Raw genomic sequence first — 17,168 nt, forward strand, 5'->3', positions numbered from 1 at the left:
AGCACCAGGCATGCAGACTGCTTCTACAAACATGTGTGAAAGAATGGGTCGCTCTCAGGAGCTCAGTGAGCTCCAGCGTAGTACCATGAGGGGACGGCACCTGTGCAACAAGTCCAATCGTCAAATTTCTTCATTACTAACATATTCCAGCTGTTAGTGGTGGTGGATGTGACTGAGAATGACAGCAACTTAGCCACGTGCTAGGTCAGGTAAAATCACAGAACAGAGGCAGCAGATGCTGAGGAATGGAAGTCGCAAACTTTCTGCAGAGTCAATCACTATAGACCTCCAAACTTCATGTGGCCTTCAGATCAGCTCAGGAACAGCGCACACAGAGCTTCATGGAGTGGGTTTCCGGGGCTGTGCAGCAAGCAAAGCATCAGATGCAGTGGTGTAAAGCACGGCACCACTGAACTCTAGAGCACTGGCGACATGATGAATCACGCTTCTCTGTCTGGCAATCTGATGGATGATTCTGGGTTTGGTGGATGCCAGGAGAACAGTACTTGTCTGACTGCATTGTAGCAAGTGTAGAGTTTGATGGAAGGGGGGTTAGATTATGATGTGGGTTTGTTTTTCAGGAGTTAGGCTCTTCTCCTTAGTTCCAGTGAAAGGAACGCTTCATGCTTCAGCATACCAAGACATTTTGGACAATTTGATGCTCCCAACTTTGTGAGAACAGTTTGGGGATGGCCCTTTCTTGTTCCGACGTGACTGCTGCCAGCGCAAAAAGCAAAGGCCATAAAAACATGGATGAGCGAGTTTAGTGTGGAAGAACGTGACTGGCCTGCACAGACTCCTGACCTCAACTCAATGTAACATTTTTGGGATAAATTAGAGCGGAGACTGCAAGCCTTCCCAGACAACACAAAGCTGCTATAGCTGCAAATAGTGGGACAACATCATATTAAACCCTGTGGATTAAGAATGGAATGTAGCTCAAGTTCATATGTGTGCGAAAGCAGACCAGTGAATACTTTTGGCAATATAGTGCATCTAAGCTCACAAAGCCTACAAAGACAGATCAATACATTTGCAGCATGCGGATGACCTAAATGCCTCTCTCACAGAATCAAACATAATTCCAAGGACACGCACAAAGAGGAAGCTGCAGCTTGTGCCTCTCTGATCCTGCCCAATCAAAGGACAGGAAAAAATGTCAACCAGAACACGTTTGTGTATAGGTGCATCCGCGTTCAGCAGCTGAAAAGATAGTGACATCAGGCTTTCTTTTTTTGTGCGTTTGTAAATTCCATCTGTCGTTCCTCTCCATTACTCTCTACATATGCTTTTTCCTTTATTTTTCTCATCCCTCTATACTGACATTTACTCCTCTGCAGGGTCCTACACGGCTGAGGAATTGAGTTCACGCAGATCAAACAGTCTCTCTGAAGTGCAGTTAGTTGGGAAATGATGCATGTTGAGATAGAGGGCATCTCTATTCAAATATTACACACACATCAGTTATTCTACATATTATTCCTGACATCTCTGCACCACTCCCTAGTCAGATACATTTTTCCCTTTTTTTTTTTTTTTTTTTTACTGTCTTTCACCACTCCTGAACTGTAGATTGAGATCTATTGTCTGAAGCATTTTGGTGTCTGCATAAAGCCTACTGTGACCACGTGACTGACCATTCACTTGTTTTTGCACTGCACTGCACTACATACTGTAAATATGTGACAAAATGAGGAATAAAGAAGCATCTGCTTCAACTTCTCTCTCTGTGAACAGAATAGTGTGTCTGCTGAACGACGCAACCGGCTACAGGGTCCAAGAGGCTCAGGTGGAGGTGTGTGTGAGAGACTGCGTCAACGACTACAGAGCCCTGTCGCCGCGGCCGTTCACCTTTGTGGTAAGGATCCCGGCGAGGAGACTTCAATAACTCTTGTGTTATCTTAGCCGCTCCACGAGGGCCGTGACAAGTTAAGAGACGCTCCCACTGCTGAAACACAATTACATAGTGGACTAAATCATAACTAAGTTGATAAAAACTAGAATATTTATATAGATTTTTTTCCCTCTCTTCTTTGCAGACTCCCTTTTTCACACGTATCCAGCCGTCCCAGGGGCCCATTTCAGGGGGAACTCGTGTCACCATCGAGGGGAGCTACCTCAATGCGGGCAGCTACGTGTCTGTCAGCATAGGACCGCTGCCATGCCAGTTCAAAAAGTAAGACTCCTTTTTTTATTGTTGCTATAAATTTAAAATGTATTAAACTAACCCCCTAAGGAAAACTGAGTGATGCTTAACGTGGTAAAAATAAATTTACACTCAGAGCTGAAAATGCTGAGGATGATGGGAAAAACAAACAGATCAAGCTTAAAGGAAATATGTGCATAAATAAGGATTCTCTGTCTGAAGATTGGTTTTGTGGTGTATTGCAAAAGAAAAAAATAGCATTATCATAAAGATATTACATGCACGTGCAAACATGTAACCAGTATGTCAGACTGGGTTTATTTCTGTGTGTGTGTGTGTCTGTTGTATTAAGCGTGTGTGCATGCTTGTTGCTCGCAGACACTCAGCACCTCTTTGTCTGCTCTCACGCAGGCTTTCCTTAATCTACTGCATGGAGAGAAAAAAAAAACATCCAAACTATCACCACAGTTGCTTGCATGTCAAATGTATGGATTAGCCTCAAATAGCTAATCTCTATTGAAGCGAGCGTACGCTAGCTTTGATGTCACACCAGTCGTTTCCGTCCTCACGGTAATCCCGCAGACTCCACTTCACCGCGACTGTTTGCTCACCTCAACTCTGTCTTTATCTGTCACACCCTAACTGTGGGACCGTGTTTGTGGCATCTTGTGAAGATTGCTGGGGCATGGGTTCTTTCTGAATGGGGTTGCTATGGTTACAGGCTGGGGGACTCAGGAGACTGGATATCGTAGATTCTCTATCCTTTTTTTTCTTTCCTCATACTCTCTCTCCCTGTGTGGCTGCTGAGATATAAAGAGGCACAATAGATTCTGCAACACCAAACTGAAGTGCGCTCACATACTTTCTTATACACATGTACTGTACTGTACAAAAGCAGCCACCGCTTAACTGTGCTAAATACATATTAGATAATGTATCTACTGAGGACTGCACGAGGCTGCAATCCAAAATGTTATTTTGGCTTTAAAATAATATTTTGGATTGTAGTGTTTGTCATTGGTACTATTGATTGTTGAGATAATTTTTTAAATGTAAAAAAAGTAGGTGCTTTAGTTAGTCTTAAACATAATAATAATCATAATCTACTAATAATCTAGTAATAATAATCTAAATCTGGGTGTATCATCTGGATGAGGGAGGTGGTTGATCAGATTGCACCCAAGTACAAGTGCAGTCCACACAGAAGGAAGGAAAAAATCCCCCCCCGAATGGAGGCATTATCTGTGCTATCGTTTCCCTTGTCGCTTGAAGTCAACTGCACTTCCGCGAGCCACAAGATCTGATCGTATTTCCAACAGGACTAAAATAAAGCAGTGTAAATACCAAGGGTAAGGACTCAGAGTTGTTGCAGTTACCTAAATGCTGTCTTCAGACAGTCTGTATATAAAAGATGGACATACATAACATCACCGAATTTTGTAGTCATGTAGACAGTTTGAAACGTCAGTTGTAGTTTTTTGGGGGGGTTTAAATGACAAATGAGAATATTTAACGGCTCGGTCATATTAAAGTAAAAATAGGACAGCATCCTTCTTCTGACTATGAATATCAAATCTCACTTTCAGCTATTTATTTTGTCATGCCAACAACCATACCAACATTTTGGCCTTCTTGTTATGCTTTCATGAAGGTACATGTTTGCTGGCATGACAAAGTAAATTGGGGAAACTAAGAAGTTTTGTGCTACTGCTGCTTATTGACTTGGATAATTGACCCTGGAGTTTTGGTGTGGCACTACCGATAAATGTACCGGGAAGGCAGGTCCTTTTAAGACACTGGACTAAGAAAAATCCTTTGTTGCCTGGTAATTGCATTGATTTCTTTTTTTTATTCTGATTTTTTTCATTTGGCGATTGACTGCAAGTAGCTGCGGCAACCAGCTGATCAGCTGAGTGTGCAACACCTTTAACAGCACCTGACTGCGAGTGCTCATAGATCTGGTCCCAGTCTTTGGAGCAGCTGTTCTAAGTTAACAAGAACACAAGTTCATTGCACAAGTTTGGAATAATTTTGTTTACAGCCACTGTTTATCCTTTAGTGTAAATGTATCATAAATAAGAGGGTGGAGTGCTAAGTTAGCTAATGTTAGCAAGCTACATACAGAACATATGAATAAAACACTACAATTAGACACACTACAAAGTTTTCGACTGGGCTGTTAAAATAATAGACCACATCCTATGCCATGTTATTAGTTAAATAACTGCTCCAACAATACAAACACCTCAGATTAAGTGAGGTGAGGCCTAGCAGACAGTTAGCAGCTATAGCCTGACTCTTTCAGCAACCACTTATAACTCAGCCTGCCCACTCAGTCTGTTATTTGTATTAAAGTATAACTTTAATACCACCCCCACCAACCATGCAGTCTTTAGCAAATCAGCTAAAGAGACAAAGATTTTTATTCTATCCAGACTGTAGTTATTTAATTTCTGCTGTTAAGTTAGGCATTTTTGTAATGTGACTCTATGTGGATTGACCTGCTTTTTGAGCTTTTCTCAAGTGGCCATTCTCAAAGGAGCTGTCGTTTTTGACACTTAAGTGTTAGCTTTTTTTTTTAGCCCTGTAGGTTGCCACTTGATAGACTGACATAACGGTCTTTAATCCCAGTTGTGTAAGTGGCGACAGATAGTTCCAACTATACATTTGCTCTGTCTTGGCCTTACACATACAAGCTCAAGTTGTGAACTCTGATTCGTATGTTCCAGGAGGCCCTCAAGCTGATCAAACAGCAGGACTTGGCTTATTTTGTGAGCTGAAGTGCTCTAGTTATAAGCAGAATGATCTAATCAGGCAGTTTACAAGATGAGTTAAAGAGCATGAGATTAATTGGCTTCACAGGACAGACATTGGTAATTACAAGAAAAAGTCATTTAATATGTCATCTCTTCTGCTCGAACCTCGGTATGAAATAAATGTCCTGGCACAAGAAAGAAATCATTGCCTCTTCATTATTACAATTCTTTATTCTATAATTCTGAGTGATTAGGCACTTCTAGCTGCTTGCTAGGGTGCTGCTAAGATTTTTTCCTCTGTTAGATGTGAATACTTTCCTTCTCAAACCTAATTTTACTTCTCTTTTATTCCCTCTATATGTGTTCTTGTCCAATAATTCTTTATTAATTAGAAAATTCCTGCAATCGGAAACTTTATTCTGTCAGAAGAAGGGTTGCTACCTTTTCTGGTGAAATAGGTTTTATCTTTTCAGAGCCTGGCAAATGGAAATGTGAAAATACAGCCCTTGATTTGAGCATGTTAACATTAGTTATATAATTTGCTCTCTACTTTGCTGAGACTTGTCCTTGGGCTGGAATCGATTTCCGTCAGCTTTTCCTCCTTCTGTCTGTCCAGGAGGAATGCCCGTGAGATAGTATGCGTTACACCAGCTGGACTGGCCTCGGGCAGTGCCCCAGTCTTGGTGGACATCGATGACGCAGAGCTCAGAAACCCAGAAGTCAAGTTTAACTACACAGAAGACCCCACTGTTCTGAAGATTGAACCTGACTGGAGCATTGCCAGGTAAGCTAATGTGTTGTGTTTGTAAGTTTACAATTTGAGTAAGCAGCATTTTTTTTTTCAAGGGATAGAAACAAAGATGTTGCTCCTAGAATATATCCAAGTGGTTCTGAAGAGGTCCTGTGGGGACATTAATTTTAATCAATCAATCAATCAATCAATCAATCAATCAATCAATCTTTATTTATAAAGCACTTTTCATACAAAAAAAAAAAGTAGCACAAAGTGCTTTACATAGTTAAAAGCAGCCCACCCCACCCTCCAACTCACTCCCCACACTCTCATTAACATAAATGATGTGAATACACACATATCCCCCCCCCCCCCCCCCCCCCCACACACACACACACACACACACACACACACACATACACACACGCGCACACTTAAAGAGTAAAAATTGGGCTGGGCTCGCATGAGCCAAGTGATGAAACACTATAACAGGGAGCCGTCTGCACCGGGAGCCGGTCACAGCTCACAAAACTGAACCTAAATATTTTTTCATGCTGGAATTTTGTCTAGTTCAGATCCCGAATAAATGTTGGCTGGATAATCTCAGCAGCTAGCAGCTGAAAGAAATTACAGTCTAGCTTTTTGCACTACTCCTGTGCTCCAGAAGCATCGCGCTGGCAAATTCGAGGAAGTGTTCTCGAAGCAGTCGGAGCAGAGTTAAATGCAGGATGAGAGCTCTGACAGCTAGTTTAGATGGAGGTAAATTGACAGTGCCTCCGGAGGTTTTTCATCTGGCTCGAGTGAGGCGTTTTCAGCAGAGGAAATGAGCAGCAGCAGAGGCGGCGGCAGCACGGTTTATCTAAAAACAGAAGAGTTTAAGCTCATCGTGTAAAGCGGGTCATTAATGGCTTGATTTTGATTGGTTGATTGAAGTGGCATCTAATACTGATCTGCTAACGATGAGTGAGAAGTAATGCAAACGATGCGCAGATTTCCACAGCCTTTCACACAGCGGCTAAATAAATAAACACTCTGCTCCACTACTCGGCACTGAACATGACAGCAGCATCACTGGGGAAGACACACACAAGCAAACCATTTCACATTAAAGTAGATTTACTGTCAAACGGGGCAGACACATGCACTTATTGGGCTTTATGATGGATACTTAGGCTACTAGAAACAACTCACTCTCACCCTTGTGGTTTTTCTGGAGCTCCATTACAGCTAAGTAGGGCTGCCACAAATGATTATTTTGATAGTCGACTAGTCACCGATTATTTTTGCGATTAGTCGACTAATCAGATCATGCATCCATTGGACGTACAGCGTACAGCTTATTGCACCAGCAGGCATCTGCTCTTATATAACTATCATTAGCTTACAGCTTTAAGATTTTAAGGTATGTGCTAACTAAAAATAAAGACAAGATGATAGTTTATTAAATTTTAATGAAATTTGTAGATTGTTTCGGTGAAGTTTAATAAACTCCTTGCTATCTAAAATATAACAGGACACCGGAGTATATTCTCGAGCATCTCACACTTCTGATAGTGTCTTTTGTTTGGATCTTACAAAGCTTCAAACGACGCGTCGACTATTAAATCGGTCGTCGACGATTTTGATAGTCGACGTAATCGTGACTAGTCGACTAATCGTGGCAGCCCTACAGCTAAGATTTATTCCTCTGTGGGAGGTTGTTTGAGTTTGGTGTTACTTGGACTAATCGCAGGTTTTTAATCCTATGTGGGAAGCATATTGTGCCGATTTTTATCGCCAGCCGAAATACACACTGATGAATGGCTCCTACTGGGTTTTTGTGCGGTTTAACTCTGAGAGCTGTGTGGTTAAAACCAGTCAGTTAAAAATAACCTGTTGTTTGGCTGTGGTTAAACTTTATAAGGTAGTACTTTATTTCCTTTCACATATCCTGTCAAACCCTGTTCCTTTATGTCCAGAGCAACATTTTCTCATTCTCTTTGATTGAAATTCATTTCGATATTTAAATAGGCAGCAGTGATGCCTTTTTTCTTTTTTTACCCCTTGTTTTTTTTTACCTGTTCTTGCCTCTTGCTCCTTCTGTGCTCCTCCCTTCCCTGTTGTTACTCATCAGCAGATTGTAGGAGATAGATGCAGAGCTTGTTAGAGAAAAGTGTTGATGAATCCTGCCCAGTTCCCTTTTGCCCAGTAGGGCCAGCCAAGGAAGCAGCTGAGGCCCAATCACTGCCCTTCCCACCCACTGCGAGGGTGCCTCTGTGAATGTGTGTGTAAAAGCTCAAAACGGGGGTTCTACTTCAGCAAGCTCACTCAGGAGTGATGATCCCACGCAAACAAGAGGCGTGCGCGCACACATACACACAGACGCCCCGCTGATTCCCAGAGTCCCTGATGTTTGGCCCCAGATCCCTCCTCCATCTGGTTCAGAAAACCAGAAAACAACTCATGCTCCTCGGAAACAGCAAGCAAACTGCGATAGACAAAAGTGCGTGTGGCGCTTCCAACCAGTAGGAGCTTTAATTTGAATGATGAATTTCAGCCAGCGATCGGCATCACGTGTCGCTTTAGGTAGAAAGTAAAAAGAACCAGTAAGATGTGATAGTATATCCGTTCGTATCTGCCTTATTGTCTGCCTTTGTGCGGCTACATGCATGCCTGGGGAGCATTATCATTGTGCTTGGAAGATGATAGCGAGAGTGGATAAAAGAGAGTGAAAAGAGAAAGAGAGCAGGGGTGCAGAGAGAGAGAGTGCATTACCATTGTGCTTGGCTGATGATATTCCATTTAGGACAAAGACAGAGCACTTCAAAAATAAATCAATGAGGAGTACTCATCTGGGATACTGGGGGAGATTTATTTGGGTAGTGGTAGAGGTTAGAGAAGCAATTTTGGAACAAAATATTCAGATTTCTTTCTCAAACAGAGAGTAAATACAGCAGATGGCTCGGAGGCTTGCCACTCCTTCATTGAGTACTGCCAGTGTGCCTTTGAGCAAAACTGATTAGTACTTCTACTCCAATATAGCTGCTTCATGGTAACTGTGAAAAGTGGTAGCTGCCAAGGCTAAACGTGTGTGTGCTTAGTCAACAACTTAATTACGAGCAAAAAGGTCAGACCAGGAAGTAGCACGGCAAAGTTTGTCCATGCCAAGCCACCAGCACAGCAGCCGGGCTGCGAGGTGAGCATTTGTTAAATGTCACTTGTGTGTATAAAGTCAAGAAGAGCACTTGTTGGGAATTCTCAAAAGTGCAAGCGCTCAACTGTCTTGTTGGAAGGACTCGAAAATCAGAATCCTGAAAGCTACCTGAGGCTATTTTCTACAAACTCTTGTAGGACTGATTGTGCACACTAACATATTAGTTAGGAGCAGTAGATCTTTAATTGCTTTTACTTTTTCTTCTTGGGTTTGTATGGTGTTTTAATCGGTCAGTAACATTTGCTACCAGTTGCAGTTTTTTCCAGCCACACAGAGACTGTTGGGCGACTTCCTGCAAACGACTGGTTGCTAGAGAAATGTGTATTTCTTAGCTGGTTGGCCAGTGTTTGCTGCAGGTTGCTAGCAATCACTAGGAGAAACTGGCAAAGAGGTATACAGTGCTGCACTGAAAATCTTGTGATTAGTCTGGTAACTAACAGATTTCCACAGTTTTCAGGGAAGAAGCAGGTTGATTTAGTGAGTCTAAATCACCACTAAGCTGTAGTTTACTGAGAGGTGCATGCACGGTGCACAGAGGCGTATGTATACCATCGACTGCAGTCTGCTGTAAACGAACGCAACTTTTTCCAGGTACATTTACCCAACATACGAGGGTTAGCAAAAATGGATTGTTCAACACAATAAAATTCAGCAGATTTCTCTATTTGACTCTCTGTTAACTTACCGTTACAGAGTAGCTTGACTGAGCCTTACACGTGTGCTTCAGTGTTCAGTTTCAACTTGCAAACAAGTTTTTAATCATTTACTGCTCCACAAACAAAATCTTGAAAAACTGTTCCGATCCTCCTCTTACTGCCCGACAGTGACAGAAAATGCTAGAGAAAATGAGAAGTAGTCAAAAAGGAAAGGAGTCCAGAGAAAACAAGAGAAGGATGAAGAAAGAGAGAGAAAGACTAACCGCAGTAGCTGGATTTCCCAAGCTACCTGTGGGAGTTTATTCTGATTGTCTTGTTGTCTGTTCCCTGAAGCATGTACCTGAGCTAAAGAGACTCACTTAGACAAAGATAGGAGCAACAGGGACAGAAGGATTCAGAGCAAATACACATCAAGCTGAAGAGGACGGCAGCAGAGGAGAGGGGAGGACAGCCGGTGTTATAAGAAGTGCAGTCTGTCTGCTCCTGTGCTGCATTTGTAGCACAAACTTTAACAGCTAATTAAAAAAATCTGCTTCTTTGAATATCCTCTGGGCTCCTTTCTTAGGTGTCTTCATCTGCCTTGTAAATACCACAGTAATAATATGCCAGGTCACTTGTTCCTTCTGTTAGCTAAGCATGGTCCATGTTATATATAATGTATACTGAAGGTACTGGGGCACTGCTTATGCAACAGTGTTTCAGAGCCTCAGATTATTATGATGCTTTGGACTATCTTGCATTCATGAGGTCTTAAGCTAAACATAAATAAATATATAATATAGAAAATATATTAATATATGACACAACAACATTAATCATTTAAATGTAAAGCAGTTGTCCAAACCAATATGCTGAGAGATCAGTCCGTGGCCGTGACACAGAAACTAATTTCTATTCAAAGTGGAATGAAGGAGATTAAAAAAATCATTAAAATAGGTTAGATGGAAGTTTCCTACTTAAATTTCTTCTGCTCAACAGAACAAACTTGATTTGTACAAAATTAATTTTTACTACACTGGCAGAGTTTCAGAGTTTCATGGCACCCATCCATAGTGAATTGAAGTGTCTCGCTTCCAGTTACTTAAACCGAATTTGGCTCTTGAAGAGTACAGCGCTGTAGAAGAAATGACACGAATACTGTATTACAAAAAAAAGAGTTAATGTGTATACTTTGTAAAAGTGTGAGCAATCAGAAAAATATTGGTACCTTTGTCAGCTGTCAAAATACAAGTCAGAGGCTTTATGCTTCCTATAACACCTATAATCGCGTATTAAACATGATAGTGTTATCCAAAGAATGGATGAGATCAGGTATCCTAAGCGAGTAATGGGCAACCTGCCAAAAAAGAAAAAAAGACTCTGAGAAGCTGAGAAGAATAGCCAGGCTCGAAGCCTTTTATATACCTACAATGCAAGAGATGGTACGTCTACCTTTATCATTTACTCCCTGTCTCACCCTATCATTAGCGTTTGCCGCTATTGTAAGTCTCGCTGGATTAGAGTGAGAGATGAATGTCTCTTGTTAGCCAGCCAGACTCTCTTCCTAAGATATTAACAGGTTCTGTCTCTGCTTCTTTTCACCGTGTTGTTCATTCTGCTGTTGGTGCTTGTACGCCAAGTCATTCTGGATAAGTGTCAGATTAATGCTGACTATGAAAAAGACACCTTGGTATTGCAGAAATCAATGTTAATATGTGGTAACCCACCAGATGAAATGTGCTCTGGCGCACGGTGGAGCGTCACAAAGGATTACTTGAGGCGAGGGACTAAGGTTTGTCCAATGCCTCAGTGAATTCTGTAATACTATGACAGAATTTGTGTCTGCCTATATGGTATTTATTATATCCTGTGGATGTGCTGCCATGATCAATTGTCTAATCCTGCAGGAAGCCCTTAACTTCCCCTCACTGAACTGCTGTTCATACTAACATAGGAAGAGCCTGCCTTCAGAGCTTCACCTCTCATTCAAGAGACTTCTTCAGTTCTAAAACAACTGGTGGAGACTTCAGGGTAATAAAAACCTATTACCTTGTAGTAGGCATAGAAGAAAGTTCTAGGAGTCACGTTCCATCTAGTGGGAAATGTCTTAAAGCAAACAAAAAACTAAAGAAGTCCTGTTACATTCTCTTCAGGCTCTCAAAACTACCATGATTTAGATGGCTAAGAATCTAGATAGACAAGATCCTGCCTTAATGGGTACACAGGACATGGCACATGTTGCATGTTGTCTGGTTCAGAGACGGGAAAGATTGTCAGCTTAGCATGCACATAGAGTTTAAAGTTGCCGTCAAAAGCTAAAATTAGTGAATATATTCCTTCTCTTCTTGACAAATAATAAAAAGTCAAAAGGATATTTATTGTGAGAAATTCATCAGCTTGAGTACTCACAAAATCTTTGGATTTGTGAAAACCAACCGTTACCTTGGATCATGGAAGATTTGCAGTAAGATAGCAAGGGTAACGGGAGAAGGAACAGGGAAAGCCTTACAGTTTTATTGGCCATCTGCTGTTAAAACCCCAGGGCTTATAAGTCTGCAAAGGTGACTGATCAAGACACACCAAAATATCTTTGTTTCAAGTTGTTCTTTGGGTTAAATCTTTCCAAGATCGAAGAACAGGGGGAAAAGAGTGTAGGGGCAATGAAGCAAATCCCTTCCTCAGCAGTTTCCCCCGACAGAGTTGATACCACCAAATATTCCCAAGCAACAGAGAGTAAATCTGAAAAACACTTGTCTTTTAGGTGTAGATAGCAGAGGCAGCAGTCAGGCTTGGGAATCTCTGAGTGAGAGAATTAGGTGTATTAGATTCTGCATCAAGCCAGCCACACAAAAAGACCCTGAGAAGTTTTTACTTTTATCACTGGCTAGTTGAACTAGAGAATTCACCATGGTATAGAAATATCCTGTGGATATCTGTGTTTTTGGGTTTGCAAAAATACCTTAGCATCCAAGTGTGGTTAGGGAGGTATACGATGTTTGTGATTTCTTCAAAATACGTGGTTTTATTCCAGCCTTTTATTTCAGACAGCAGTGATAGGAACTACAATACAAACCCCTCTAGACTGTGAGAATCTTGTAGAAAGACACATGATAGTGGGTCTTAGAAACAATATCTCTCAGTGGCACAGATAGCCCAGCAGCGGTGAAAGCGCTGATCTTCTAGAGGAAGACAGCACACAGGTGCACAAACTGCAACTGCAAAACAAGGTGAGCGTTGAGAAGGTAAGAAAGGTTTGAAAAAACCTTCTAAATCCAATTTAAGCGTAGCTGTGAAAATGTAAGGCTAACTCCATTCCCTTTACAGGTGGCAAGAGCCCTCTGTGATAAAGGTTTTATATTTTCCATGAACTTCATGACTCTCTCGCATTGAGGGTCATCACGAGAAGACCACCAATCACTTTGGATAACAGCAAAAAGAGATGCAGTTGAATATTGGCCACCAGATAGACAAGCATCGTCAGACATGGCGAAAAATAAAGAATTTTTAAAATAGCTTAAATAAACAAACAAAGATGGTCTGACCTACACCGACAGTATCAAAAATTACGCCTGGCAGTTCAGCTAAATTCTGCCATGGCGATTTACTGTATTCGGTCCAGTACACCTGCTCAAGGCAAACACCGTGACTGTAGATAGATTTGTATTTATAGTACAGGGGTGGGGAACTCCAGGCCTCAAGGGCCGGTGTCCTGCAGGATTTAGATATCACCCTGGGTCAACACACCTGAATCAAATGATTAGTTTTGGCATTGCCAGGCCTCTGGAGAACCTCAAGACATGTTGAGGAGGTCATTTAGCCATTTAAATGAGCTGTGTTGGATCAAGGACACATCTAAAACCTGCAGGACACCGGCCCTCGAGGCCTTTAGTTCCCCACCCCTGCTATAGTGGATCTTACATTCTGTTTCTCCTTTTTTAATTTTGTGTTGTAAATTCCCCTATAAAGATGATTTTTAAAATCCTCCCTGGTGCCCATGGTACTCTACCCTAAGCTTGGAGCAAACTTCCTTTAATTAATAGAAAGTAGTCAAACTGTTCCAACATTTCATGAAAGCTTTCGAAGTGTTTAACAAAAAAGCTGGAAAGTGGTGCCGAACTGCACCGTTTTAAGAAGGGAGGAAAAAAATGTTCCTGCAAATGTCGGTATTAATTCTGCTCTTTAAAAAAATTTTCATGTTAATCAAATCTGCCTTGAAGGAATTAGACTAACATCATAGTAATAAGCGAAAATAAATATATTTTTGGATTAAGCAGTGTGTTGCCTGGGTTACACTTTCTTTGAACATCATGAAAAACATTTGTTGAATAATTTAAACTTCCAATTAGCAAAATACAGTCTTGCTGCACCGTGTCTCTGTAAAGTGTTCACTGTAATGTGTACCGTCATTAAACTAGTAAAGTCACAAACATTGACCAAGTAATGGTTTGAGCCCAATTCTTCAACACAGTGTGAACTCTCTTAGGCAAGCTTCCTTATCTTTTCTTTAAGTGGTTCGTCACGCTTCTCAAAGGACATTTCTTTGGATGTCAGCTGCCTTTTGTTCCATCTTCTGTAAAGATGATCCTACACTTCTTTAATAAAAATAAAGTCCAGGGTTCAACATTAGGTGGAGGTCAATTCATGAGTGATAGTGTTTTTCTGTTTAGGTGCATATGTTTGGGATCATTGTGGTGCTGAAACCAAAGCTGTTGCCAGTCAGACGCTTTTCCAGTTTTATTGTTTGGTGGATCAAAATCTGATGTTTTCTGCTTTTATAACTTAATTAATTTTGACAAGATGTCCAACACCATTGGCTGAAAGGCAGCCCCAAACCTGACAGAGCATCCACTGTGTTTTAAACACAGCTGTGGACCCTTGCTGTTGTTCCTGAGCTACAACAGCAAACAGTAGATAGAGCATCAGCTAAAGATATAATTTAAAAATTAAATTGCTCATTTTTATGTTTAGACACAAAGTTAGTTAATCCCTTGAGTTAGGTGCCTTTTTTATTCTTGAATTATTCATACAACAGAGTTAAATGGGTAAACTGATCAGTAGGGATGGGTATCGTTTAGGTTTTATCCGATACCGGTGCCAAATCGGTACTTTTGAAACGGTGCCGGTGCTTAAACGGTGCTCGAACCGGTGCTCGAACCGGTGCTTAAAGAATGGAGAACACAAACTTTGTCCAAAAACCTCTCATGTTCAGCTGTTTTTTTGTAAAAAGATAACAATGTTAGCCTTTTCTGCAGCTATGGGGCATATATGGTATCACTCTTGGCTGGAAGCAGTGCTTAAACAATGGAAAAAAAACACAAACTTTGTCCAAAAACCTCTCATGTTTAACTGTTTCCCTCTTTTTCTTTGGTCATTTTAGCCTTTTTGTCCAGGGTGAAGGGAGTATCTGCCATCAAACAAGAAGACAGCCGCATGTAGCTATGATCATGTTTGCTAGTTCACCTTACATGCATTAATGTAATAACGTGGTTAGCCTACTCAACGTAAATTACACTCGAACAACATTAAGCGACTCATGCAGAGAAGAACGGCTGCTGCTGCCATCAATATCCTCATCATTTCTGCTACACTGGCAGGGCTAGGGGCCAGGACTCTATTCTTCGGGTTTTTGGGGGATGTTGCTCCGGGTCCGATAACTGGCAACCCACCCAACGTGCACAGTGTGAGGTCTCGCAGCAAGCTATCAAATACGGCGCATTTCTCGGCTTTTAAAAAAAACGCTATGCGTCGCCAGGTGTTTCATCGGATTTGAGGTGTTACCTCCTTTGACAGTATCACAGTATCAGCTTAAAGCACTTGTTGCTGCTGAGTTTGCATATTTTGCTGTGAAGTACAGCCAGACTTTTGACCGCTTCGCCTTGGACATTTTTAATCTGTAGCTCTGCTCTAACTGAACGTACGTACCTGGCCCCGCCTACTATCCTGGGAAACGTAAAATGATTGGCTAGAAGTGTATCACAGCTCAGGAAAAAAAAGCACCGAAATAAAGCACCGAAATGTGCGCTGCTTTTCGGTCTGGTTACTACCGTTTATGTCAGAACCGGTGCCATCATGGCACCGGACACCGGTACCCATCCCTACTGATCAGGTATACTATCAAGACCACTTTAAAAAATGACAAGATTTTTCTTTATATAGCAAAATATAAACAAATGAGCAGCTATTCAAAACAACATATTTGTAGTAGAAAACAGTTAAGGTTATGGATTGTGGTTGTGCTTTAAGAGAGCAGAAGTCACTTTAAGTTTCTCACTATTCAACCAGGAGAGTCTGTAGCTCAAGAGGTAGAGCAGGTCATCTGCTGAGAAGAAGGTTGGCGGTTTGATTTCTAGCTGCTCCAGTCTACATGCCAAATATCCTTAGGCAAGATACTAACCCTGGTTGCTCTGTGAATGTGATAGTAAGCACTTGCATTTAAAAAAAAGTGCGTTTTTGAATGAGGCAAGTTGTATAAAGTGCTTTGAGTGCTCGGATAGAATAGAAAAACGGCATGTAAGAACCTGTCCATTTAGCATTCTATCTGTTGTCTAAACCTCTGGGTGACTATCATCCATCTATCCAGCATATATCACTTCATTTCAATGAATCATATGAACATGACTGCTCACTGCAGTAATCTTCATGTGATTGAGGCAGATAATATATATCTGCTCGCTTCTTTTTTACAGTGGTGGAACTCTGCTGACAGTGAGCGGGACCAACCTCGCAACCATCCGAGAGCCAAAGATCAGGGCCAAGTATGGACAGGCAGAGTCCTTTCATGTGAGTACTGATGTGACTGACACAGCAGCTGCAGAGTGTTTACAGTATACATTATTCAGATATACACCTAGATACATACATTAACTGACAAATACTCTGAAACAGACCTCTCTGTGTACAACAGCACATTTCCAAAAAGCTTCTTCTATGTGCCGCTGAAGGTGGCAGACAGTTTGTCTCTGAGTGTTGCTCACGACTCCTCGTTCAGCAACTCCAGCTTCAGACATCTAACGCTACCCCGGGCCATAACGCTTTTCAAATGTCACCTCACTGTTCAGAGTTTTACAGAAAAAAAAGAGACAGCATCAGAGGCTACGCATGCTTTATTTGAAGAGCTGAGGAATTTTGTCCCTTCTATTAACAATGTTGGCAAAGGACTTTGGTGATTGTCAATGTGAGCTGAGTCTTTGTAGTTGTCAGGGTTAAGGACTAAACCACAAACAACACTAATGCACTTCAATCTGCGGATAAAGCTGCCATTTATGGAGGAGAAACAGCCTACAGGATGCATCTCAAACAGCTCTTTATCGAAGCGCTACTTTGCACTTAAAGGACTTTTGAACAACAAATCACAGTTACATTTTTCTTACTTCCAGTCCAGGATTGGGTTGCTATTTGCAAGACTGCAGACATACGTATGATAGGCAATCCATTACAAGGAAAAAAGGCATCATTTAAACTTTGCTGTTACATTTAATAATAAAATGTGTTGCATCTAAGACCGTAGTAGCCAAGCAGTCTTATAAATTAATGCAAACACGGCCATGACATCATGTATTCATGTATTCTCCAAAGCAATGGTGTAAATACACTCTCAGGTACAAGCAAAGGCACGGAGCACATTGCCCGTTATTAACAGTTGATCATAAATTTGCAACCAATTTACATTTCCAATAGGCCTAACAGCATTGTAGTTTCACAGGGC

The 17,168-nt window shown here is 41.4% G+C and overlaps 1 protein-coding gene across 2 annotated transcripts in view; it reads left to right on the plus strand.

Moving 5' to 3' along the window:
- Window positions 1-17,168, plus strand: part of LOC146550494 (plexin-A1-like) — a 304,153-nt gene that overhangs the window by 231,137 nt on the left and 55,848 nt on the right. For both annotated transcript variants that reach the window (XM_085259673.1, XM_085259671.1), the window contains 4 exons: window positions 1,738-1,858; window positions 2,040-2,176; window positions 5,519-5,686; window positions 16,150-16,243. In XM_085259673.1, coding sequence (XP_085115799.1) covers window positions 1,738-1,858; window positions 2,040-2,176; window positions 5,519-5,686; window positions 16,150-16,243 — 520 coding nt within the window. The remainder of the gene's footprint in view (window positions 1-1,737; window positions 1,859-2,039; window positions 2,177-5,518; window positions 5,687-16,149; window positions 16,244-17,168) is intronic.

The sequence above is a fragment of the Mchenga conophoros genome, linkage group LG20 (genome assembly GCF_057382185.1).
Source record: "Mchenga conophoros isolate Kocher_MC1m ecotype Shallow Benthic linkage group LG20, M_conophoros_male_GT1.1, whole genome shotgun sequence".
Lineage (NCBI taxonomy): Eukaryota > Metazoa > Chordata > Actinopteri > Cichliformes > Cichlidae > Mchenga > Mchenga conophoros.